This window comes from Triturus cristatus, chromosome 9, assembly GCF_964204655.1.
Source record: "Triturus cristatus chromosome 9, aTriCri1.1, whole genome shotgun sequence".
Classification (NCBI taxonomy): Eukaryota; Metazoa; Chordata; class Amphibia; order Caudata; family Salamandridae; genus Triturus; species Triturus cristatus.
The window spans coordinates 3,888,738-3,914,340 of NC_140592.1; the positions used below are offsets into that span (position 1 = coordinate 3,888,738).

General features: G+C 55.7%; 1 protein-coding gene across 3 annotated transcripts in view; it reads right to left on the bottom strand.

Moving 5' to 3' along the window:
* Positions 1-21,264, bottom strand: part of LOC146797227 (zinc finger protein 425-like) — a 263,301-nt gene extending 242,037 nt beyond the window's left edge. For all 3 annotated transcript variants that reach the window (XM_085624184.1, XM_085624183.1, XM_085624182.1), the window contains exon 1: positions 21,106-21,264. In XM_085624184.1, the coding sequence (XP_085480310.1) occupies positions 21,106-21,129 (24 nt within the window). In that variant the 5' untranslated portion in view covers positions 21,130-21,264. The remainder of the gene's footprint in view (positions 1-21,105) is intronic.
* Between the last annotated feature and the right edge of the window lie 4,339 nt (positions 21,265-25,603).

Here is a 25,603-nt window from a genome sequence, read left to right on the forward strand (position 1 = left end):
TCCTAAGAAACTAGATCCGCTTTTGACCAAGAAGAATCTCTGCCTGAGGAGGAGGCACCGGGAAAGCTGTAGGAGGAAGACTGTCCCTATCCTGGGGGATTGGCCTGCAGTGGTGACCTTGCTGCCAAAGGAGAGAAGAGAAACTGTTGCTGAAGACTTTTACTTTACTTTTACTTTCAAGACTTGTGCTTTTCCAAAAACGATCTCCAAGGGCTTGGAACTGAGCTTGCCCCCTGAACTGAGCCCCAGGACCATTGGGCTCTACCTGATCTTCACTCGCCTGCTGCTGGACTGTGGTGTCCTTTCCCTCGCCGGAGCTGTGACCCTCGTGCCCAGTCCCTCCCTGAGCCGTGACCAGGACTGCTTAGCCGCCCCCGCCATGGGAAGAGCCTCGCTCGATCGGAGCCGCTCCCCCTACGCTGTGCTGGGCTGCCCCTGTCACCTCGCTCGCTGGAGGCTCGCTGCGCACCTTCACCCTCCCGCCGGAATCGGCGTTGTGAGCATCTCCAAGCCTCGGACGGCCCGGACGCATCGGCGTGCCCGGCTGCCCCGCTTTGTTCACCCGCCACCTGCAACACCCCGCTCCTGTCGTGAGCCTGAAGATCAGACCCCCCCATCGTAAAGTGTGGGAGCCCCGGACGCCGCCTCGCTCTTCTGTCGAAGAGCCGCTGAAATCCCGCACCCGCCTTTGCGTCAAGAAACAAGGTACTGTACTTACGACCTCGACCGCGAGCTCGCCTCGGATCCAGGGTCCGCAACGTTCTTATTTCCCTGTCATCTGCTGTGTGCTCCCCGGGCGCTGCCTCAGCACGAAGTGCGCTGAGGCCTACAGTTACCTTGTGCCCGCCTAAAGAACTTTCCGTAAAACCAAGAGAACTTGACCGTATTTCCAAGAATTGTGGCCCCATCAGTTCAACGTTACTGGGCCTTGTATTTGAATCTGCTGAAACTACATAAAAGCTGATTTTTATATACCTCCTGATTGGTGTCCGTTTGTGGTGCATGCAAGGGGTTTACTGTATGTATTATTGCACTTGCTTAACCGTGTACGCCTGAGACTTAGCCTAGACTGCTCGCGCCACGCACCTAGAGGGTGAGCAGGGGTTATTCTGGGGAGTCATCCTTCGCCCTGACAAGAAGTAAAGGGTCCCTGCTTGCTGTGGGTTCACACCTGCGTCAACCAGAGCCCCCTCATTTCTAACATTGGTGGCAGCGGTGGGATTTACGGATTTGCATTTGTGGTTTGCGTATAGTGAATCACTGATCACCACGTAGTGAGAGCAGACCAGTAACACAGCCACAAGGCTAGCATTTGTTTTTGTTTTGCCAAGAGTCTCCGTTGCTAGAGCCATGCCTGGTTCACTTTCAGCCGGAAGGGCGGCTTCCATAATCTCTGGATTTGAAGACGTAGATTGGGAGGAAGACGCACTTCAGAATCGTACCAATGAAGACTTGAAAGGTCTTTGCTGCAAGTTCAGGATTGCCCAAACTGGATTGAAAAACAAGACCCAATTTGTGAAGGCGCTGAGGGCCTGGTATGAGTCAAAGGCACCAGAGAATCAGGTGGAAGTGGTTCCACCAGAAAGTGTCCATGAGTTTGGCAGGTGCCTGTCGCCAGAAGAGTTGGCAGACAGGGCCGCAACCCGGGCACACGAGGTGGAAATGGCAAAACTTCATGGGCAGATGGATATGGAAAAACAAAGATTAGCCATGGAAGAAAAGAAACAATTAGAGCATGACATGAAGCTGAGGGAGCTGGAGCTGAAAGCAAAAAGTTTGGAGCTTAATCCCTCTGGTGGCAGCACACCGCCAGTACCGGCGGAACCAAGAGTTTATATTCCCAAGGATGTAGTGAAGGAGTTCTTCAGGAATGACGACATCGGGCAGTGGTTCAGAGCCTACGAGGTAGCCATGTCTTCCCACCGGGTCCCTGAGAAAGATTGGGGAGCGGGGTTGTGGGGAAGGTTCCTGAGTGAAGGGCGGGACACACTGTTAGATTTACCTGTTGATGTTCGTAATTCTTATGCCCATATGAAGGAAGCATTGATGGCTAGGTATGGGTTGACCCCTGAGTTATACAGACAGAGGTTCAGGGGTTGCACTAAGATTCCCAATAGTACGTATGTGGAGTATGTGACTTTCTTTTGCAGAGCGCTGGATGGTTGGGTAAAGGGTAGTAAGGTGAATGATTATCAAGGGCTTCTTGATTTAATGGCATGGGAGCACTTGTCCAGTAATTGTTTTCCTGAGCTACGCCAGCACCTGATCGATAGTAAGCTGACTAACCCGAGGAAGCTTGCTGAGGAGGCGGACCGCTGGGTCAGTACCAGGGTCCACAAGGGTACCGTGGGAGACTCCGCCAAAGGTGGGCAGGGTCCCCAGCAGAAGAGTGGGGGGGACAGGGGTAAACAGAAGCAGTTCCAAAAAGGGCCCCAAAATAGTCCCCAAGGGAACCAAGGGAAGGGTTCTCAGCCTCCCCCACCCCAGAAACCGACCGGGGCCCCGACAGGTCCTCCTGTTCCAAAGGGGCCCGTAAGATGTTACAGGTGTAACAATTTGGGGCATTTTGCCTCTGATGTAAAGTGTCCATTGTTTGGTAAACCAGCACCCACTGGTGCTCCACCCCGGCAGGTGACTAGTGTAGCCTTGGGGGAGGAGAGGGATGTCCAAGGTGGGTGGGGTCCCGCAGAGATGTCCCTTGTCTCGCTAGGAGACCGTGAAGTGGTCCCTCCAACCCAGCTGCCTGAGAACACTAAGAAGTACAGGCAGTGGGTGACCATAAATGGCCATAGGGTGGAAGCTCTTAGAGATACAGGAGCCAGTGTGACGGCTGTCCGGTGTCACCTGGTGTCTCAGGAGCAGGTGGTCCCCAATGCATTCTATCCCGTTGTTGCCGCTGACAACACAGAGAGACACTGCAAGGTGGCTCAGGTTCCCTTTGAGTGGGGGGGGGGTCTCTGGTACTCTTCAGGTAGCTGTGAGGCCCGCCATGCCTGTAGACTGTTTGTTAGGGAACGATTTAGAGAGCTCACCCTGGGCTAAGGTGGAGCGGAGTGCTCACCTGGAGATGTTGGGTATGCCGGATTGGGCGTGTGTCACCACACGGTCCATGGCAGCCAGTAGAGGTACTCAAGAGGTCCTGGAGCCTGAGAGGGAGGCCCAGGAACCGGCCTCAGAGAGAAGGAGCAAGGGGCGCGGGAAGCCGGCCCCTGAAGTTCCCACGGTCCAGGAGGAAGCAGACCTTGAGGGGGATGCCCTGGAGCCTACAGGGGAGCAGATAGCTGAACTGGGAGACCTGCCGGAGCTGACCCATTGGCAGCAGGAAGGGGGTCCCACCAGGGAGGACTTTTGCAAGGCACAGAAGGAGTGCCCTTCTCTCGTGGGTATGCGGCAGCAGGCTGCAGACCAGGCCGCAGGTGATCAGTCAGGATCGCATTTCGTTTACTGGGAGAACGACCTCCTATATACAGAGCCTAAGGTTGCTGAGCCTGGGTCAGCCCGTGCGCTGGTGGTACCCCAGGACTTCAGAGCCTTCCTACTGGGGCTGGCTCACGATGTGCCATTGGCAGGGCATTTGGGGCAGGACAAGACCTTTGAAAGGCTTGTCACCCACTTTTATTGGCCTCAAATGCGCAGGAGTTCCGATACTCACTGCAGGACATGCCAGACTTGCCAGGCAAGTGGAAAGAGTGGAAGGAAGCAGAAGGCTCCACTCCAGCCATTCCCTGTGGTCGGTACCCCATTCCAGCGAGTGGGGATTGACATTGTAGGGCCACTGGACCCCAAGACAGCGATGGGCAATAGGTTCATCCTGGTCCTGGTGGACCATGCCACCCGGTACCCGGAAGCCATTCCTCTGAGGACAGTGACGGCCCCCGTGGTGGGACGTGCACTGATGGGAATTTTCTCCCGAGTGGGATTCCCTCTAGAGGTGGTGTCTGACCGAGGTACCAATTTCATGTCCAAGTACATGAAATCTCTTTGGCAAGAGTGTGGTGTAACCTACAAGTTCACCACCCCTTACCACCCCCAAGGAAACGGGTTGGTTGAGAGATTCAACCGAACCCTCAAAGGCATGATAATGGGCCTAGAAGGAGCCATGAGGCGTAAGTGGGACGTCCTCTTACCATGCCTTCTCTTCGCTTACCGTGAGGTGCCACAGAAATCTCTGGGGTTCAGTCCCTTTGAGCTTCTGTATGGTCACCCAGTCAGAGGACCTCTAAGTCTGGTCAAAGAAGGCTGGGAGCAATCTCCCAGGAAACCTCCCCAGAATGTATATAGTTACATGCTGGCCTTCAGGAATCAGACTAGGCGATTCAGGCAACTTGCTGAGGCAAATCTGGAAGCCAGCCAGGAGGAGATGAAGCGGTGGTACGACCAGAATGCCACTCTGGTAGAGCTTCAGCCTGGACAGAAAGTATGGGTCTTGGCCCCCGTGGAGCCGTGTGCGCTCCAGGATAAGTGGACTGGTCCCTTTGAGGTGGTGGAGCGCAAGAGTCCTGTCACCTACGTGGTGGACCTGAAGTCTCCTAGGAACCCCTTAAGGGTCCTACATGTCAACCGCCTCAAGCCCCACTTGGAGAGGTCCCAAGTGGGCATGCTCTTGGCAACAGATGCTGGAATGGAAGAGGAGACAGAACCTCTTCCTGACCTCCTGTCCGCCAAGGAGCAAGATGGGTCAGTGGATGGTGTCATCCTCTCTTCCACCCTGACCCCTGAGCAACAGAATGATTGTCGCCAGTTGCTGGGACAGTTTTCTGACCTGTTTTCCCTGGTTCCTGGTGTCACTGATTGGTGCGTCCATGATGTGGACACTGGGGATAGTCCACCTGTGCGGCACAAGGCCTACAGGGTGACTGACAGGGTGAGGACCTGCATCAAGGAGGAGGTCTCCAAGATGTTTGCCCTCGGGGTAATTGAGTCTTCTAGCAGTCCTTGGGCCAGCCCCGTGGTCTTGGTCCCAAAGGCTGCAGCGCCAGGAGCCACACCCGAACTCCGGTTCTGTGTGGACTACAGAGGACTCAATTCGGTCACTAGGACCGACGCACACCCCATCCCCCGAGCTGATGAGCTCATCGATCGGCTAGGGGCTGCCAACTACCTCAGCACGTTTGATTTAACGTCTGGGTATTGGCAGATCGCCTTGACCGAGGGGGCCAAAGAGAGGTCAGCATTTTCCACCCCAGATGGGCACTACCAGTTCCGGGTCATGCCATTTGGGATGAAGAATGCCCCTGCCACCTTCCAGAGATTGGTCAACCAGGTGTTGGCTGGGCTGGATTCGTTCAGTGCAGCCTACCTGGATGACATCGCCGTGTTCAGCTCCACTTGGGAGGAACACTTGCGTCACCTCTGGGAAGTGTTGATGGCGCTGCGCAAGGCAGGCCTCACGATCAAGGCGAGTAAGTGCCAGATCGGGCAGGGTTCCGTGGTGTACTTGGGACACCAAGTTGGGAGTGGCCAGGTGGCACCCCTTCAGCCCAAGATAGAAACCATCCTGAATTGGGAGGCGCCCAAAACCCAGACGGAGGTGAGAGCTTTCCTAGGTCTCACCGGGTACTACAGGAGGTTTGTCAAGGGGTATGGCAACATGGTTGCCCCCTTGACCGCGCTGACTTCGAAGAAGCAGCCCAGGAAAGTGATCTGGACTGACACCTGTCAGAAAGCTTTTGAGGCCTTGAAAACTGCTATGTGCACGGCGCCCGTGCTCTTGGCTCCCAACTTCTCCAAAGAGTTTATCGTTCAGACAGACGCTTCAGAGCATGGTGTGGGGGCTGTTCTTTCACAGATTAATGAAGAGGGCCTAGATCAACCCGTAGCCTTTCTTAGCAGGAGGTTACTTCCACGGGAACAAAGGTGGAGTGCTATTGAGCGTGAGGCATTTGCTGTGGTCTGGGCGCTGAAGAAGCTAAGACCCTACTTGTTTGGGTCTCACTTCCGGGTTCAGACGGACCACAGGCCCCTCAGATGGTTGATGCATATGAGGGGTGAGAATCCAAAGCTGTTGAGGTGGTCCATTTCCCTACAGGGTATGGATTTCACGGTGGAACATCGCCCTGGTACAGATCACGCCAATGCTGACGGTCTGTCCAGATTTTTCCGCCTTAGTGATGAGGAACTCCCTGGGGTAGGGTAGTTCTCCCCACTTTTCAGCTGGAGGGGACACGTGTTAGACCTGGCACCTTGGCGTGAGTCTCCCTTCCTCTTTTTGTCGCTGTGCCTCATGTGTTTTTATGGTGTTGGCCGCTCAGCGCGCTGTGCCACTGCCAACCAGTGTCACGGTGCGAGTGCTCCCTATGTAAATTGTATATGTTGGTTGGATTCCATGATTGGATTGTTTGATTTACTGTCAGACCCCAGTAAAGTGCGCCGGGGGCGCCAGGGCATGTAAATGCGAACCCCGCTGGTGGGCTTGCAGCACTGGTTGTGCCACCCACAGAAGCGGCCGGTAAAATATATCTAAGGTCTGCCATCGCAGAACCTGCGTGCAGTCTGGTACTGACACGCCGACCGACAAGTGCCCACACTTGCCGGTCCCTGAAACCTTCCCTTAGCTGCATGTTAGTCACCCCTCTGGTAGGCCCACGGGCAGGGTGCATTGTACGCCTAAGGTAGGACACGCCTGGATGCGTGGCATGTCCTAGTAGTGAATTACCGCCATCTTGTTGTTCACTACTGCAAGGCTACCCTGTTCTCATAGGCCAGTATGGGCGGCCTGGATTATTACACCCTATGATCCTAACCGACCCAGGGAACATGGTAGAAGATCGAGTTTAGTATGCCTGAACTCGGAATAATAAGGTACATCTTTTCGCAAGGTTTATTTTAATATTCCGGGTTTGCAAATGCCGCTTTTAGAAAGTTGGCCTTTGCTTGCCTAAACCTTTCAGCCGCCTCTGCGTGTTGTGTATCTGATGTCTGGCTGGTGTGAGTGACAGGGCTGGGGGAACCCAGATGGGCAGGGCTAGGTAGCCTGGTATGAATGGGACGATCGACAGGTAAATGGGTGGGAGGAGTGCTCCTAGGTTCTGAATAGGACAGTGCTCCGCTACCTCGATGCCGGCTCCACCCCCTGTGGAGCGTCTGATGACTCTGCCCTGCACTCTGAAAGGAGAAGCCTGCATCACGTAAACAAAGTGCTCAGAAACCGGACTGAACTAGGCAAGGGCCCCCCTGGCCTGGGAGAACAAAAGATTTGTGGTATAAATGGAGGAGCCCTGCTCCTAAGAAACTAGATCCGCTTTTGACCAAGAAGAATCTCTGCCTGAGGAGGAGGCACCGGGAAAGCTGTAGGAGGAAGACTGTCCCTATCCTGGGGGATTGGCCTGCAGTGGTGACCTTGCTGCCAAAGGAGAGAAGAGAAACTGTTGCTGAAGACTTTTACTTTACTTTTACTTTCAAGACTTGTGCTTTTCCAAAAACGATCTCCAAGGGCTTGGAACTGAGCTTGCCCCCTGAACTGAGCCCCAGGACCATTGGGCTCTACCTGATCTTCACTCGCCTGCTGCTGGACTGTGGTGTCCTTTCCCTCGCCGGAGCTGTGACCCTCGTGCCCAGTCCCTCCCTGAGCCGTGACCAGGACTGCTTAGCCGCCCCCGCCTTGGGAAGAGCCTCGCTCGATCGGAGCCGCTCCCCCTACGCTGTGCTGGGCTGCCCCTGTCACCTCGCTCGCTGGAGGCTCGCTGCGCACCTTCACCCTCCCGCCGGAATCGGCGTTGTGAGCATCTCCAAGCCTCGGACGGCCCGGACGCATCGGCGTGCCCGGCTGCCCCGCTTTGTTCACCCGCCACCTGCAACACCCCGCTCCTGTCGTGAGCCTGAAGATCAGACCCCCCCATCGTAAAGTGTGGGAGCCCCGGACGCCGCCTCGCTCTTCTGTCGAAGAGCCGCTGAAATCCCGCACCCGCCTTTGCGTCAAGAAACAAGGTACTGTACTTACGACCTCGACCGCGAGCTCGCCTCGGATCCAGGGTCCGCAACGTTCTTATTTCCCTGTCATCTGCTGTGTGCTCCCCGGGCGCTGCCTCAGCACGAAGTGCGCTGAGGCCTACAGTTACCTTGTGCCCGCCTAAAGAACTTTCCGTAAAACCAAGAGAACTTGACCGTATTTCCAAGAATTGTGGCCCCATCAGTTCAACGTTACTGGGCCTTGTATTTGAATCTGCTGAAACTACATAAAAGCTTATTTTTATATACCTCCTGATTGGTGTCCGTTTGTGGTGCATGCAAGGGGTTTACTGTATGTATTATTGCACTTGCTTAACCGTGTACGCCTGAGACTTAGCCTAGACTGCTCGCGCCACGCACCTAGAGGGTGAGCAGGGGTTATTCTGGGGAGTCATCCTTCGCCCTGACAAGAAGTAAAGGGTCCCTGCTTGCTGTGGGTTCACACCTGCGTCAACCAGAGCCCCCTCATTTCTAACAGTGATGAACTGAGGTCAGTGAGATGGTGCACTGGGGTCAGTGCGGTGATGCTCTGGGGTCAGTGTGGCGATGATCTGAGATCAGTGTGGAGATGCGCTGGGGTCAGAGTGGCGCTACGCTGAGGTCAGTATGGCGATGCGCTGGGGTCAGTGTGGCGATGTCTGGGGTCAGTGTGGCGATACGCTGGGGTCAGTGTGGCGATACGCTGGGGTCAGTGTGGCGATGCGCTGGGGTCAGTGTGACGATGCGCTGGGGTCAGTGTGACGATGCGCTGGGGTCTGTGTGGCGATGTGCTGGGGTCAGTGTGGCCATGTGCTGGGGTCAGTGTGGCCATGCGCTCTGGTCAGTGTGGGGATGCACTGGGGTCAGTGTGGGGTTGCCTTGGGGTCAGTGTGGCAAAGCCCTGGAGTCAGTATGGAGATGCACTGGGGTCAGTGTGGCAAAGCCCTGAGGTCAGTGTGGCAAAGCCCTGAGGTCAGTGTGACGATGCACTGAGGTCAGTGTGATGATGCACTGGGGTCAGTGTGGCGAGGCCCTGAGGTCAGTGTGGTGATGCCCTGGGGTCAGTGGGGCGAGGCACTGGGGTCAGTGCGGCGAGGCACTGGGGTCAGTGCGGCGAGGCCCTGGGGTCAGTGCGGCGATGCCCTGGGGTCATTTCAGCGATGCCCTGGGGTCAGTGTGATGACGATATGGTGTCAGTGTGGCGATTCACTGGGGCAGTGTGGCAATGCACTGGGGTCAGTGTGGCGATACTCTGGGGTCAGTGTGGCGATGCTCCGGGGTCAGTGTGGGGACGATACACTGGGGTCAGTGTGGTGGCGATACACTGGTGTCAGTGTTGTGAGACACTGGGGTTAGTGTGGTGATGCCCTGGGGTCAGTGTGGTGGTGTGGTGACTGAGGTCAGTGTGACGATGCACTATGGTCAGTACTGCGATCCTCAGGGGTCAGTGTGGTTATGGCCTGGGGCAGTGTGGTGATGCCCTGGGGTCAGTGTGGTGGTGTGGTGACTGAGGTCAGTGTGATGATGCACTATGGTCAGTGCTGCGATCCTCAGGGGTCAGTGTGGTTATGGCCTGGGGCGGTGTGGTGATGCCCTGGGGTCAGTGTGGTTAAGCACTGGGGTCAGTGTGGCTATGCACTGGGGTCAGTGTGACAATGCACTGAGGTCACTATTGTGATGCTCTGGGGTCAGTGTGGAGGTGATGCACTGGGGTCAGTTTCGAGATGCTCTGGGGTCAGTGTGGCGATGCCCTGGGGTCAGTGTGGTGGTGATGCACTGGGGTCAGTGCGGAGATGCTCTGGGGTCAGTGTGGAGATGCACTGGGGTCAGTGCGGAGATGCTCTGGGGTCAGTGTGGAGATGCTCTGGGGTCAGTATGGTGGTGATGCCCTGGGGTCAGTATGGTGGTGATGCCCTGGGGTCAGTGTGGTGGTGATGCACTGGGGTCTGTGGGGTGGCGATGCACTGGGGTCAGTGTGGAGATGCTCTGGGGTCAGTGTGGTGGCGATGCCCTGGGGTCAGTGTGGTGGCGATGCCCTGGGGTCAGTGTGGTGGCGATGCCCTGGGGTGAGTGCGACGATGCCCTGGGGTCAGTGTGAGGTCAGTGTGGTGATGCTCTGGGCTCAGTGTGGTGGTGATGAACTGAGATCAGTGAGATTATGCACTGGGGTCAGTGCAGTGATGCTCTGGGGTCAGTGTGGCGATGATCTGAGATCAGTGTGGAGATGCGCTGGGGTCAGAGTGGCGCTACGCTGAGGTCAGTATGGCGATGCGCTGGGGTCAGTGTGGCGATGTCTGGGGTCAGTGTGGCGATACGCTGGGGTCAGTGTGGTGATGCGCTGGGGTCAGTGTGGCGATGCGCTGGGGTCAGTGTGACGATGCGCTGGGGTCAGTGTGGCCATGCGCTCTGGTCAGTGTGGGGATGCACTGGGGTCAGTGTGGGGTTGCCTTGGGGTCAGTGTGGCAAAGCCCTGGAGTCAGTATGGAGATGCACTGGGGTCAGTGTGGCAAAGCCCTGAGGTCAGTGTGACGATGCACTGAGGTCAGTGTGATGATGCACTGGGGTCAGTGTGGTGAGGCCCTGAGGTCAGTGTGGTGATGCCCTGGGGTCAGTGGGGCGAGGCACTGGGGTCAGTGCGGCGAGGCCCTGGGGTCATTTCAGCGATGCCCTGGGGTCAGTGTGATGACGATATGGTGTCAGTGTGGCGATTCACTGGGGCAGTGTGGCAATGCACTGGGGTCAGTGTGGCGATACTCTGGGGTCAGTGTGGCGATGCTCCGGGGTCAGTGTGGGGACGATACACTGGTGTCAGTGTTGTGAGACACTGGGGTTAGTGTGTCGATTCTCTGGGGTCAGTGTGGTGGTGTGGTGACTGAGGTCAGTGTGATGATGCACTATGGTCAGTGCTGCGATCCTCAGGGGTCAGTGTGGTTATGGCCTGGGGCGGTGTGGTGATGCCCTGGGGTCAGTGTGGTTAAGCACTGGGGTCAGTGTGGCTATGCACTGGGGTCAGTGTGACAATGCACTGAGGTCACTGTTGTGATGCTCTGGGGTCAGTGTGGAGGTGATGCACTGGGGTCAGTTTCGAGATGCTCTGGGGTCAGTGTGGCGATGCCCTGGGGTCAGTGTGGTGGTGATGCACTGGGGTCAGTGCGGAGATGCTCTGGGGTCAGTGCGGAGATGCTCTGGGGTCAGTGAGGTGACGATGCACTGGGGTCAGTGTAGTGGCGATGCACTGGGGTCAGTGTGGAGATGCTCTGGGGTCAGCGCGGAGATGCTCTGGGAGCAGTGTGGAGATGCAGTGGGGTCAGTGTTGCAAAGCCCTGGGGTCAGTGTGACGATGCACTGAGGTCAATGTGATGATGCACTTGGGTCAGTTTGATGATGCACTGGGGTCAGTGTGATGATGCACTGGGGTCAGTGTGGTGGTGATGCACTGGGGTCTGTGGGGTAGCGATGCACTGGGGTCAGTGTGGTGGTGATGCACTGGGGTCTGTGGGGTAGCGATGTCCTGGGGTCAGTGTGAGATCAGTGTGGTGATGCTCTGGGCTCAGTGTGATGGCGATGCCCTGGGGTCAGTGTGACAATGCACTGGGGTCCGTATAGTGGTGATGCCCTGGGGTCAGTGTGACAATGCACTGGGGTCAGTGTGGCGATGCCCTGGGGGTCAGTGTGGTGGTGATGCACTGGGGTCTGTGGGGTAGCGATGCACTGGGGTCAGTGTGGAGATGCTCTGGGGTCAGTGTGGTGGCGATGTCCTGGGGTCAGTGTGAGATCAGTGTGGTGATGCTCTGGGCTCAGTGTGGTGGCGATGCACTGAGGTCAGTGAGATGATGCACTGGGGTCAGTGCGGTGATGCTCTGGGGTCAGTGTGGCGATGCTCTGAGATCAGTGTGGAGATGCGCTGGGGTCAGTATGGCGATGCGCTGGTGTCAGTATGGCGATGTGCTGGTGTCAGTGTGGCGATGCGCTGGGGTCAGTGTGGCCATGTGCTTGGGTCAGTGTGCGGCACAAGGCCTACAGGGTGACTGACAGGGTGAGGACCTGCATCAAGGAGGAGGTCTCCAAGATGTTTGCCCTCGGGGTAATTGAGTCTTCTAGCAGTCCTTGGGCCAGCCCCGTGGTCTTGGTCCCAAAGGCTGCAGCGCCAGGAGCCACACCCGAACTCCGGTTCTGTGTGGACTACAGAGGACTCAATTCGGTCACTAGGACCGACGCACACCCCATCCCCCGAGCTGATGAGCTCATCGATCGGCTAGGGGCTGCCAACTACCTCAGCACGTTTGATTTAACGTCTGGGTATTGGCAGATCGCCTTGACCGAGGGGGCCAAAGAGAGGTCAGCATTTTCCACCCCAGATGGGCACTACCAGTTCCGGGTCATGCCATTTGGGATGAAGAATGCCCCTGCCACCTTCCAGAGATTGGTCAACCAGGTGTTGGCTGGGCTGGATTCGTTCAGTGCAGCCTACCTGGATGACATCGCCGTGTTCAGCTCCACTTGGGAGGAACACTTGCGTCACCTCTGGGAAGTGTTGATGGCGCTGCGCAAGGCAGGCCTCACGATCAAGGCGAGTAAGTGCCAGATCGGGCAGGGTTCCGTGGTGTACTTGGGACACCAAGTTGGGAGTGGCCAGGTGGCACCCCTTCAGCCCAAGATAGAAACCATCCTGAATTGGGAGGCGCCCAAAACCCAGACGGAGGTGAGAGCCTTCCTAGGTCTCACCGGGTACTACAGGAGGTTTGTCAAGGGGTATGGCAACATGGTTGCCCCCTTGACCGCGCTGACTTCGAAGAAGCAGCCCAGGAAAGTGATCTGGACTGACACCTGTCAGAAAGCTTTTGAGGCCTTGAAAACTGCTATGTGCACGGCGCCCGTGCTCTTGGCTCCCAACTTCTCCAAAGAGTTTATCGTTCAGACAGACGCTTCAGAGCATGGTGTGGGGGCTGTTCTTTCACAGATTAATGAAGAGGGCCTAGATCAACCCGTAGCCTTTCTTAGCAGGAGGTTACTTCCACGGGAACAAAGGTGGAGTGCTATTGAGCGTGAGGCATTTGCTGTGGTCTGGGCGCTGAAGAAGCTAAGACCCTACTTGTTTGGGTCTCACTTCCGGGTTCAGACGGACCACAGGCCCCTCAGATGGTTGATGCATATGAGGGGTGAGAATCCAAAGCTGTTGAGGTGGTCCATTTCCCTACAGGGTATGGATTTCACGGTGGAACATCGCCCTGGTACAGATCACGCCAATGCTGACGGTCTGTCCAGATTTTTCCGCCTTAGTGATGAGGAACTCCCTGGGGTAGGGTAGTTCTCCCCACTTTTCAGCTGGAGGGGACACGTGTTAGACCTGGCACCTTGGCGTGAGTCTCCCTTCCTCTTTTTGTCGCTGTGCCTCATGTGTTTTTATGGTGTTGGCCGCTCAGCGCGCTGTGCCACTGCCAACCAGTGTCACGGTGCGAGTGCTCCCTATGTAAATTGTATATGTTGGTTGGATTCCATGATTGGATTGTTTGATTTACTGTCAGACCCCAGTAAAGTGCGCCGGGGGCGCCAGGGCATGTAAATGCGAACCCCGCTGGTGGGCTTGCAGCACTGGTTGTGCCACCCACAGAAGCGGCCGGTAAAATATATCTAAGGTCTGCCATCGCAGAACCTGCGTGCAGTCTGGTACTGACACGCCGACCGACAAGTGCCCACACTTGCCGGTCCCTGAAACCTTCCCTTAGCTGCATGTTAGTCACCCCTCTGGTAGGCCCACGGGCAGGGTGCATTGTACGCCTAAGGTAGGACACGCCTGGATGCGTGGCATGTCCTAGTAGTGAATTACCGCCATCTTGTTGTTCACTACTGCAAGGCTACCCTGTTCTCATAGGCCAGTATGGGCGGCCTGGATTATTACACCCTATGATCCTAACCGACCCAGGGAACATGGTAGAAGATCGAGTTTAGTATGCCTGAACTCGGAATAATAAGGTACATCTTTTCGCAAGGTTTATTTTAATATTCCGGGTTTGCAAATGCCGCTTTTAGAAAGTTGGCCTTTGCTTGCCTAAACCTTTCAGCCGCCTCTGCGTGTTGTGTATCTGATGTCTGGCTGGTGTGAGTGACAGGGCTGGGGGAACCCAGATGGGCAGGGCTAGGTAGCCTGGTATGAATGGGACGATCGACAGGTAAATGGGTGGGAGGAGTGCTCCTAGGTTCTGAATAGGACAGTGCTCCGCTACCTCGATGCCGGCTCCACCCCCTGTGGAGCGTCTGATGACTCTGCCCTGCACTCTGAAAGGAGAAGCCTGCATCACGTAAACAAAGTGCTCAGAAACCGGACTGAACTAGGCAAGGGCCCCCCTGGCCTGGGAGAACAAAAGATTTGTGGTATAAATGGAGGAGCCCTGCTCCTAAGAAACTAGATCCGCTTTTGACCAAGAAGAATCTCTGCCTGAGGAGGAGGCACCGGGAAAGCTGTAGGAGGAAGACTGTCCCTATCCTGGGGGATTGGCCTGCAGTGGTGACCTTGCTGCCAAAGGAGAGAAGAGAAACTGTTGCTGAAGACTTTTACTTTACTTTTACTTTCAAGACTTGTGCTTTTCCAAAAACGATCTCCAAGGGCTTGGAACTGAGCTTGCCCCCTGAACTGAGCCCCAGGACCATTGGGCTCTACCTGATCTTCACTCGCCTGCTGCTGGACTGTGGTGTCCTTTCCCTCGCCGGAGCTGTGACCCTCGTGCCCAGTCCCTCCCTGAGCCGTGACCAGGACTGCTTAGCCGCCCCCGCCTTGGGAAGAGCCTCGCTCGATCGGAGCCGCTCCCCCTACGCTGTGCTGGGCTGCCCCTGTCACCTCGCTCGCTGGAGGCTCGCTGCGCACCTTCACCCTCCCGCCGGAATCGGCGTTGTGAGCATCTCCAAGCCTCGGACGGCCCGGACGCATCGGCGTGCCCGGCTGCCCCGCTTTGTTCACCCGCCACCTGCAACACCCCGCTCCTGTCGTGAGCCTGAAGATCAGACCCCCCCATCGTAAAGTGTGGGAGCCCCGGACGCCGCCTCGCTCTTCTGTCGAAGAGCCGCTGAAATCCCGCACCCGCCTTTGCGTCAAGAAACAAGGTACTGTACTTACGACCTCGACCGCGAGCTCGCCTCGGATCCAGGGTCCGCAACGTTCTTATTTCCCTGTCATCTGCTGTGTGCTCCCCGGGCGCTGCCTCAGCACGAAGTGCGCTGAGGCCTACAGTTACCTTGTGCCCGCCTAAAGAACTTTCCGTAAAACCAAGAGAACTTGACCGTATTTCCAAGAATTGTGGCCCCATCAGTTCAACGTTACTGGGCCTTGTATTTGAATCTGCTGAAACTACATAAAAGCTTATTTTTATATACCTCCTGATTGGTGTCCGTTTGTGGTGCATGCAAGGGGTTTACTGTATGTATTATTGCACTTGCTTAACCGTGTACGCCTGAGACTTAGCCTAGACTGCTCGCGCCACGCACCTAGAGGGTGAGCAGGGGTTATTCTGGGGAGTCATCCTTCGCCCTGACAAGAAGTAAAGGGTCCCTGCTTGCTGTGGGTTCACACCTGCGTCAACCAGAGCCCCCTCATTTCTAACAGTGATGAACTGAGGTCAGTGAGATGGTGCACTGGGGTCAGTGCGGTGATGCTCTGGGGTCAGTGTGGCGATGATCTGAGATCAGTGTGGAGATGCGCTGGGGTCAGAGTGGCGCTACGCTGAGGTCAGTATGGCGATGCGCTGGGGTCAGTGTGGCGATGTCTGGGGTCAGTGTGGCGATACGCTGGGGTCAGTGTGGCGATGCGCTGGGGTCAGTGTGACGATGCGCTGGGGTCAGTGTGACGATGCGCTGGGGTCTGTGTGGCGATGTGCTGGGGTCAGTGTGGCCATGTGCTGGGGTCAGTGTGGCCATGCGCTCTGGTCAGTGTGGGGATGCACTGGGGTCAGTGTGGGGTTGCCTTGGGGTCAGTGTGGCAAAGCCCTGGAGTCAGTATGGAGATGCACTGGGGTCAGTGTGGCAAAGCCCTGAGGTCAGTGTGGCAAAGCCCTGAGGTCAGTGTGACGATGCACTGAGGTCAGTGTGATGATGCACTGGGGTCAGTGTGGCGAGGCCCTGAGGTCAGTGTGGTGATGCCCTGGGGTCAGTGGGGCGAGGCACTGGGGTCAGTGCGGCGAGGCACTGGGGTCAGTGCGGCGAGGCCCTGGGGTCAGTGCGGCGATGCCCTGGGGTCATTTCAGCGATGCCCTGGGGTCAGTGTGATGACGATATGGTGTCAGTGTGGCGATTCACTGGGGCAGTGTGGCAATGCACTGGGGTCAGTGTGGCGATACTCTGGGGTCAGTGTGGCGATGCTCCGGGGTCAGTGTGGGGACGATACACTGGGGTCAGTGTGGTGGCGATACACTGGTGTCAGTGTTGTGAGACACTGGGGTTAGTGTGGTGATGCCCTGGGGTCAGTGTGGTGGTGTGGTGACTGAGGTCAGTGTGACGATGCACTATGGTCAGTACTGCGATCCTCAGGGGTCAGTGTGGTTATGGCCTGGGGCAGTGTGGTGATGCCCTGGGGTCAGTGTGGTGGTGTGGTGACTGAGGTCAGTGTGATGATGCACTATGGTCAGTGCTGCGATCCTCAGGGGTCAGTGTGGTTATGGCCTGGGGCGGTGTGGTGATGCCCTGGGGTCAGTGTGGTTAAGCACTGGGGTCAGTGTGGCTATGCACTGGGGTCAGTGTGACAATGCACTGAGGTCACTATTGTGATGCTCTGGGGTCAGTGTGGAGGTGATGCACTGGGGTCAGTTTCGAGATGCTCTGGGGTCAGTGTGGCGATGCCCTGGGGTCAGTGTGGTGGTGATGCACTGGGGTCAGTGCGGAGATGCTCTGGGGTCAGTGTGGAGATGCACTGGGGTCAGTGCGGAGATGCTCTGGGGTCAGTGTGGAGATGCTCTGGGGTCAGTATGGTGGTGATGCCCTGGGGTCAGTATGGTGGTGATGCCCTGGGGTCAGTGTGGTGGTGATGCACTGGGGTCTGTGGGGTGGCGATGCACTGGGGTCAGTGTGGAGATGCTCTGGGGTCAGTGTGGTGGCGATGCCCTGGGGTCAGTGTGGTGGCGATGCCCTGGGGTCAGTGTGGTGGCGATGCCCTGGGGTGAGTGCGACGATGCCCTGGGGTCAGTGTGAGGTCAGTGTGGTGATGCTCTGGGCTCAGTGTGGTGGTGATGAACTGAGATCAGTGAGATTATGCACTGGGGTCAGTGCAGTGATGCTCTGGGGTCAGTGTGGCGATGATCTGAGATCAGTGTGGAGATGCGCTGGGGTCAGAGTGGCGCTACGCTGAGGTCAGTATGGCGATGCGCTGGGGTCAGTGTGGCGATGTCTGGGGTCAGTGTGGCGATACGCTGGGGTCAGTGTGGTGATGCGCTGGGGTCAGTGTGGCGATGCGCTGGGGTCAGTGTGACGATGCGCTGGGGTCAGTGTGGCCATGTGCTGGGGTCAGTGTGGCCATGCGCTCTGGTCAGTGTGGGGATGCACTGGGGTCAGTGTGGGGTTGCCTTGGGGTCAGTGTGGCAAAGCCCTGGAGTCAGTATGGAGATGCACTGGGGTCAGTGTGGCAAAGCCCTGAGGTCAGTGTGACGATGCACTGAGGTCAGTGTGATGATGCACTGGGGTCAGTGTGGCGAGGCCCTGAGGTCAGTGTGGTGATGCCCTGGGGTCAGTGGGGCGAGGCACTGGGGTCAGTGCGGCGAGGCCCTGGGGTCATTTCAGCGATGCCCTGGGGTCAGTGTGATGACGATATGGTGTCAGTGTGGCGATTCACTGGGGCAGTGTGGCAATGCACTGGGGTCAGTGTGGCGATACTCTGGGGTCAGTGTGGCGATGCTCCGGGGTCAGTGTGGGGACGATACACTGGTGTCAGTGTTGTGAGACACTGGGGTTAGTGTGTCGATTCTCTGGGGTCAGTGTGGTGGTGTGGTGACTGAGGTCAGTGTGATGATGCACTATGGTCAGTGCTGCGATCCTCAGGGGTCAGTGTGGTTATGGCCTGGGGCGGTGTGGTGATGCCCTGGGGTCAGTGTGGTTAAGCACTGGGGTCAGTGTGGCTATGCACTGGGGTCAGTGTGACAATGCACTGAGGTCACTGTTGTGATGCTCTGGGGTCAGTGTGGAGGTGATGCACTGGGGTCAGTTTCGAGATGCTCTGGGGTCAGTGTGGCGATGCCCTGGGGTCAGTGTGGTGGTGATGCACTGGGGTCAGTGCGGAGATGCTCTGGGGTCAGTGCGGAGATGCTCTGGGGTCAGTGAGGTGACGATGCACTGGGGTCAGTGTAGTGGCGATGCACTGGGGTCAGTGTGGAGATGCTCTGGGGTCAGCGCGGAGATGCTCTGGGAGCAGTGTGGAGATGCAGTGGGGTCAGTGTTGCAAAGCCCTGGGGTCAGTGTGACGATGCACTGAGGTCAATGTGATGATGCACTTGGGTCAGTTTGATGATGCACTGGGGTCAGTGTGATGATGCACTGGGGTCAGTGTGGTGGTGATGCACTGGGGTCTGTGGGGTAGCGATGCACTGGGGTCAGTGTGGTGGTGATGCACTGGGGTCTGTGGGGTAGCGATGTCCTGGGGTCAGTGTGAGATCAGTGTGGTGATGCTCTGGGCTCAGTGTGATGGCGATGCCCTGGGGTCAGTGTGACAATGCACTGGGGTCCGTATAGTGGTGATGCCCTGGGGTCAGTGTGACAATGCACTGGGGTCAGTGTGGCGATGCCCTGGGGGTCAGTGTGGTGGTGATGCACTGGGGTCTGTGGGGTAGCGATGCACTGGGGTCAGTGTGGAGATGCTCTGGGGTCAGTGTGGTGGCGATGTCCTGGGGTCAGTGTGAGATCAGTGTGGTGATGCTCTGGGCTCAGTGTGGTGGCGATGCACTGAGGTCAGTGAGATGATGCACTGGGGTCAGTGCGGTGATGCTCTGGGGTCAGTGTGGCGATGCTCTGAGATCAGTGTGGAGATGCGCTGGGGTCAGTATGGCGATGCGCTGGTGTCAGTATGGCGATGTGCTGGTGTCAGTGTGGCGATGCGCTGGGGTCAGTGTGGCCATGTGCTTGGGTCAGTGTGGCGATGCGCTCGGGTCAGTGTGGCGATGCGCTGGGGTCAGTGTGGCAAAGCCCTGGGGTCAGTGTGGCAAAGCCCTGAGATCAGTGTGATGATGCACTGAGGTCAGTATGATGATGCACTGAGGTCAGTGTGATGATGCACTGGGGTCAGTGTGGCGATGCCCTGAGGTCAGTGTGGTGATGCCCTGGGGTCAGTGCGGCGAGGCACTGGGGTCAGTGCGGCGAGGCACTGGGGTCAGTGCGGCGAGGCACTGGGGTCGGTGTGGCGATGCCCTGGGGTCGGTGCAGCGATGCCCTGGGGTCATTTCGGCGATGCCCTGGGGTCAGTGTGATGACGGTATGGGGTCAGTGTGGCAATTCACTGGGGCAGTGTGGCAATGCACTGGGGTCAGTGTGGCGATGCTCTGGGGTCAGTGTGGCGATGCTCTGGGATCAGTGTGGCGATGCTCCGGGGTCAGTGTGTGGACGATACACTGGGTTCAGTGTGGTGGCGATACACTGGGGTCAGTGTGGTGACACACTGGGGTTAGTGTGTCGATCTTCTGGTGTCAGTGTGGTGATGCCCTGGGGTCAGTGTGGTGGTGTGGGGACTGAGGTCAGTGTGACGATGCACTATGGTCAGTGCTGCGATCCTCAGGGGTCAGTGTGGTTATGAACTGGGGTCAGTGTGGCTATGCACTGGGGTCAGTGTGGCTATGCACTGGGGTCAGTGTGGCTATGCACTGGGGTCAGTGTGGCTATGCACTGGGGTCATAGTGGCTATGCACTGGGTCAGTGTGGCTATGCACTGGGCCAGTGTGGCGATGCCCTGGGTTCAGTGTGGCGATGCCCTGGGTTCAGTGTGGCGATGCCCTGGGTTCAGTGTGGCGATGCCCTGGGTTCAGTGTGACAATGCACTGAGGTCAGTGTTGTGATGCTCTGGGGTCAGTGTGGTGGTGATGCACTGGGGTCAGTTTCGAGATGCTCTGCAGTCAGTGTGGCGATGCCCTGGAGTCAGTGTGGTGGTGATGCACTGGGGTCAGTGCGGAGATGCTCTGGGGTCAGTGTGGAGATGCACTGGGGTCAGTGTGGTGACGATGCACTGTGGTCAGTGTAGTGGCGATGCACTGGGGTCAGTGTAGTGGCGATGCACTGGGGTCAGTGTAGTGGCGATGCACTGGGGTCAGTGTAGTGGCGATGCACTGGGGTCAGAGTGGAGATGCTCTGGGGTCAGTGCGGAGATGCTCTGGGTTCAGTGTGGAGATAAACTGGGGTCAGTGTGGTGACGATGCACTGGGGTCAGTGTGGTGACGATGCACTGGGGTCAGTGTGGAGATGCTCTGGGGTCAGTGTGGAGATGCTCTGGGGTCTGTGTGGAGATGCTCTGGGGTCAGTGTGGTGGTGATGCACTGGGATCAGTGCGGTGATGCACTGGGGTCAGTGCAGTGCTGTCCTGGGGTCAGTGCAGTGCTGTCCTGGGGTCAGTGTGGCGATGCCCTGGGGTCAGTTTGGGGGTGCACTGGGGTCAGTGTGGTGGTGATGCACTAGGGTCACGGTGGTGGTGATGCACTGAGGTCACGTGTTGATGCGCTGGGTCAGTGCGGTAATTCCCTGGGGTCAGTGTGGAGATGCGCTGGGTCAGTGTGGTGATGATGCTCTGGGGTCAGTGTGGCGATGCACTGGGGTCAGTGTGGGGGTGCACTGGGGTCAGTATGGGGGTGATGCACTGAGGTCACGGCGGGGATGCACTGGGGTCATTGTGGTGATTCTCTGGGGTCAGTGCGGTGATGATGCTCTGGGGTTAGTGCGGTGATTCCCTGGGGTGAGTGTGGGGGTGCACTGGGGTCAGTGTGGTATTCCCTGGGGTCAGTATGGGGTTGCACTGGGGTCAGTGTGGTGATTCCCTGGGGTCAGTATGGGGGTGCACTGGGGGTTTGCACACACCCCAGGACTGTGAAGACGTGTTTCAGGCCAGAGAGTCAACCCCCCGGCTGTAGCTCATACTCCAGAGCGCCCTCTGATGGCGGGGCTGATGAGGAATGTCTCTTTAGGACGAGGGATGACTCTCAATGATGTGGAGGGTCAGTTACTACTCACCTGGTCTGAACCTGCACGTGACATCCCTCTGCTGATCTGTGGCCCCTCACTCCTCAGAGAACTCCTAGAATAATCCTGATGAAGATTCAGCGCTTTAAAGGAGCCAGGGAGGGAGGTGGAGGCAAGGGCTCCTGCCGGGACCACAGCAGAGGAGGCGTCGGGGTAATGCGCAGGCGCAGAATCTGAGACTTGGGAAAAAGGGGGTGGTGATGGACAGAGTTTCTGAATGATGCAGAATACTCTTACCAAGTCAAGAGATCATGGTTTTAATCCATCACCGTTTTTTAGCTCACTGCACCATCCCAGCTCAGAACCTGGCTACATGCAAATTAGTCTGTACCTGTCCCAGTGCATGATGGGAACAGGGCAAACCAAACTACCAAGCCAATTCTTATACTGGGAAGGAAACAAGCTTCCGGGGACCGGTTTCTGGCATCACAGCCTTCGTCGGCCCAGCTTGCCTGAATCCTGATGGTGCAATGAGCAAGGGACTCACGTCTGAGCATACCCTCCCACACTGAGTGTGGATAAAATCGATTTGGGAAAAAGGGGGTGGTGATGGACAGAGTTTCTGAATGATGCAGAATACTCTTACCAAGTCAAGAGATCATGGTTTTTTAGCTCACTGCACCATCCCAGCTCAGAACCTGGCTACATGCAAATTAGTCTGTACCTGTCCCAGTGCATGATGGGAACAGGGCAAACCAAACTACCAAGCCAATTCTTATACTGGGAAGGAAACAAGCTGCCGGGGTCCGGTTTCTGGCATCACAGCCTTCATCGGCCCGGCTTGCCTGAATCTCGTTTCTCTGAGACACCTGGGGACGTCCACGTGACAGGAGATACCTTGGAAGATAAAGAAGAGTGAAGGTGGTGGGAAGGACAGAATGACCAGGAGTAATTACTTTTTAAACCTCATTTTGTTCACCCCTGAATAAACATGCCAAGATTGATCAGCACATTAAGCCTCCACGATACTTTTTCGGCCCGTCCCTCCCACAGTGTGATATGAGATCACTAAAAGGATTTCATATGTGGCTACAGTTTTTGGTGTAGCAAATGTAGGCTGTAGGTTTGGGGCTGTGTTCTCATGCACCTACCATGTGGATCACTTCAGTCATCATCATTTGAGTTGACTCTACTATCATCCCAAAGTATGAGGCCGTACGCATGGCTAGCTGTAGGAGAGACACCCACACACTGTCATTACACACTATCTATGTTACCACACCATGTTAGTTGTGGCTGGCAATGGACGACTATTTGCGACAGGTACTTGGCATCCACACTATCTGGTTTGTACCAGATGTTGTTCAAAGCTGTTTGTTACATACATTTTCTGCATGCATTTTCTGTGTGGCAATTAGTAACAGGTGTGACGTCGATGTTTTTGATGTTTACTGTGACTATGGATTCAAATGTATACACAGTGCTAGTGCTCATACACTTATCTACATATATATGTAGAGAGTTACATGTTATAATTTTATGACGTCATGTAAGTCACTCATGCATCTGTGAAAGAATGTTGGGGCATATTAGCAAGGGTGTCATCGCCGCTTTAGAGTCACTTTTCGCCGCTAAAGCGGCAATATTTTCATCGCCCTATCCGCAAGCTTCCTGGCGAAAGCAACCGGTTTGGGTGCCGCTTTGCATGTCAGCGATATCTATCGCTAATGACATGCAAAGTAGGCGTTCCCAACTGCAAGGCAACTGAAAGGAGTCGCTAACTCACCTTCCCCCTATTACCAATGGCCGCGAAGCGATGAAATAACTTGCGCTGACCGCGATTATCGCTTGAATCTTACACCTGCAAAACTCCTGACATATGCATGCTTAACATGGGAGGTGGATTAGGGTGATGCGACCACAGGGTCGTATCTCCAAGGCTATTGCCGTTTTGGGTGCGACATCGCTGGTTATCCAGCGATGTTAGCCCATTTCCCTGGATATCGCTGGAATATTATTGCCCTGGAGTAACGCGTTGTTAATAACACGCTAACCGGGCAATAAATTCCAGCGATAGACGGCGATAAATATAAAAGAGCTAAGCGGGCTTTGCGATATTTATTGCCATCTGTTGCTGATATGCCCCGTTGAACTATATGGTCCCTCCGCTGTTTTGCAGCCACTGATGGAACTGTTCGAAGTGGTTCCTCTTCTTCCTCAACCTCATCGTACAGCGGTTCTTGCTCCTCGTCGCCATCAGACCACGGCGCATCATACAGCAAACAAGAATCATTTTGCACATAATGGGTGGTGACTATAGCAATGGACGCCCAGACGTATCCAGGCTCCTGAAACGGGATTTCAGTACGCCGAATGTCCACTCGACTCTGGACCGCGTCTTGCTTAGCGCATGATTGTACCTCCGCTGGGCTTCCGTCTGGGTTTTTGAAAGAGGAGTCACGACCCACGGCTGTAGAGTGCATCCTTGGTCAGCTGCAGAGACAGGAGGGGGACAAACAGTTGTAAGTCAGGGGTGTTGGGCTAACATTCATTTACATTCTGCTATGTGTCCTGAATGACGCATACACTTTGCCTGCTGTATGAGACGTTCTATGACATTGTGTGGCGTACACACAAGTGGGAGTTAGAGACGACTAACACGGCGCTGCACACACAGCTGTGCCGTCCCCTGTGATTCGCTCACTCTCTTAGTCATACTTCGGTGTGCCAAGGCCATGCAGGTGAGGAGCGTCACTGAGTAGACAAATCTCTCAGACTCAGCTATTGTTTCTGTTATTGACTACTATTGCCATTCCCGCACTGATACACGTCTGATTTCACACCCTGTATCTGAAGCAGGTGATGTGGCGTCCTTCAGTCACACATATTTGGCTGTGAGAGTTGGAGTCAATGTGTTCAATGTGTATTGCCGGGGGGGGCAGTGAGTTGGTATCAGTGTGGAGCATGACGGTGTACACATGGCAGTGCACAGTATCCACTGTTGACAGTACACAAGGGGTTTGTGTTATGTGGGAATCTTTTGCTGTACAGTGCAACTGGTAGACTTACCACACTACAGCGCCACACTGCTTGGGGACAGTGTAGGACAAGTTTTTCACATGATTCTGTGTCCAGGGTTTGGTGCCTGCACTGGCAGAAAATGTGCAGAGTTGCTCCAAGACAAGCACATTATTCCCAACATGACTGTGGTGTTGGTTGTCATGTGAGAGGTAGTTTATGCATGAGGCTGTACCTTGCTGCACAGTCTGGTGCCTTGGAGGAGTGATAGAGTGACTTGTGTACCGCAAAATCTTGTGCACAAAGGATGTGATGTGTGTATATGATGAGTGTTTTAAAGCAGCATGGTAGACATGATCTTGTAATGTAAAAAATGACAATATTTCTCAGTTTCACAGGTCTGGGATACATCTTATGACCATGGAATATCCGTGTGGGCACACAGACGAGAGACAGGGAATCACATGCTTCAACAGGTTGTGTGAACGCCGCATTTTACAAGGTGTTGCAGTAGTGAGGCTCTTTGACACTATTGAATGCACATACAGGGCCTCATTTAGCAGTTGTTGTTATCGGGCAGCACTGGATGCCATCTGGTTGTGCTGACCTGCATCCAAAGTGAAGGGATGGAATGTGCCATATTCCTAACATACAACACATTCATGGTTTGTCCGCATATGCACCATCACCGGGTAGTAACTGGTGCCAACAACACCCCCTTGCACCATAGTGCACATGTGTCAGCTTTGTGTCCTCAAATAACATAATGCTTTAAGAGACTGTTAGAAATATTTCTGCACCAACAAAGGCATACTAACTAATGACCTCATCTTCCACACCAAAAAACATGCACAATGGAGGAATATCTCTGATTCCAGGAAAACCCCAAATGCCCTCAAATTGGCAGTATCCCCCTGTAATGCGACCGTTACCATATCCCTGTACAGCAATGGTAATATCCTTATACAAGCCTCAAATGACAATCTCGCTTTTATAGACAAGATCTTCCCTATCCTCAAGAAAACATTGAATAAGAAGACAACACTTCCCCTCACAAATCACCCCTATTACCTTGATGGTACTCCCACCCCACCACAAAGGTCAGTGACTATATCAATTGTAATCAAATCACGCCATACCCCCAACGACTGCTACCCAGCCGACACCCCGGAACCAACCAATCCAGGGCCCCTAGGCCCAGCATGGCCAAGGATTCACTTAGCTACCTGCCAACCCTGTGCATACACACCCCTGACATCCTTGACGATCAATGGAGAATCCCCCAACTCCGAATCGTCTCCTGCTAATCCACTTGTTTTCCCTACAGTTATACCGGCCCGCAAGGCCCCCCATGACTTGCCAACAGCTCTCTTCTATGATCGGTTGCTTTCCCCCTCGGAACTTATACCCCCCAACCTGATCAACCACTTCTCGACCATATCTCTTTCGCATACCATAGGCCCTCCCACCCTCTCACACATCCAGGCCATCACCCATACTCATACGGACCCTCAACCAATCCGACCCACTG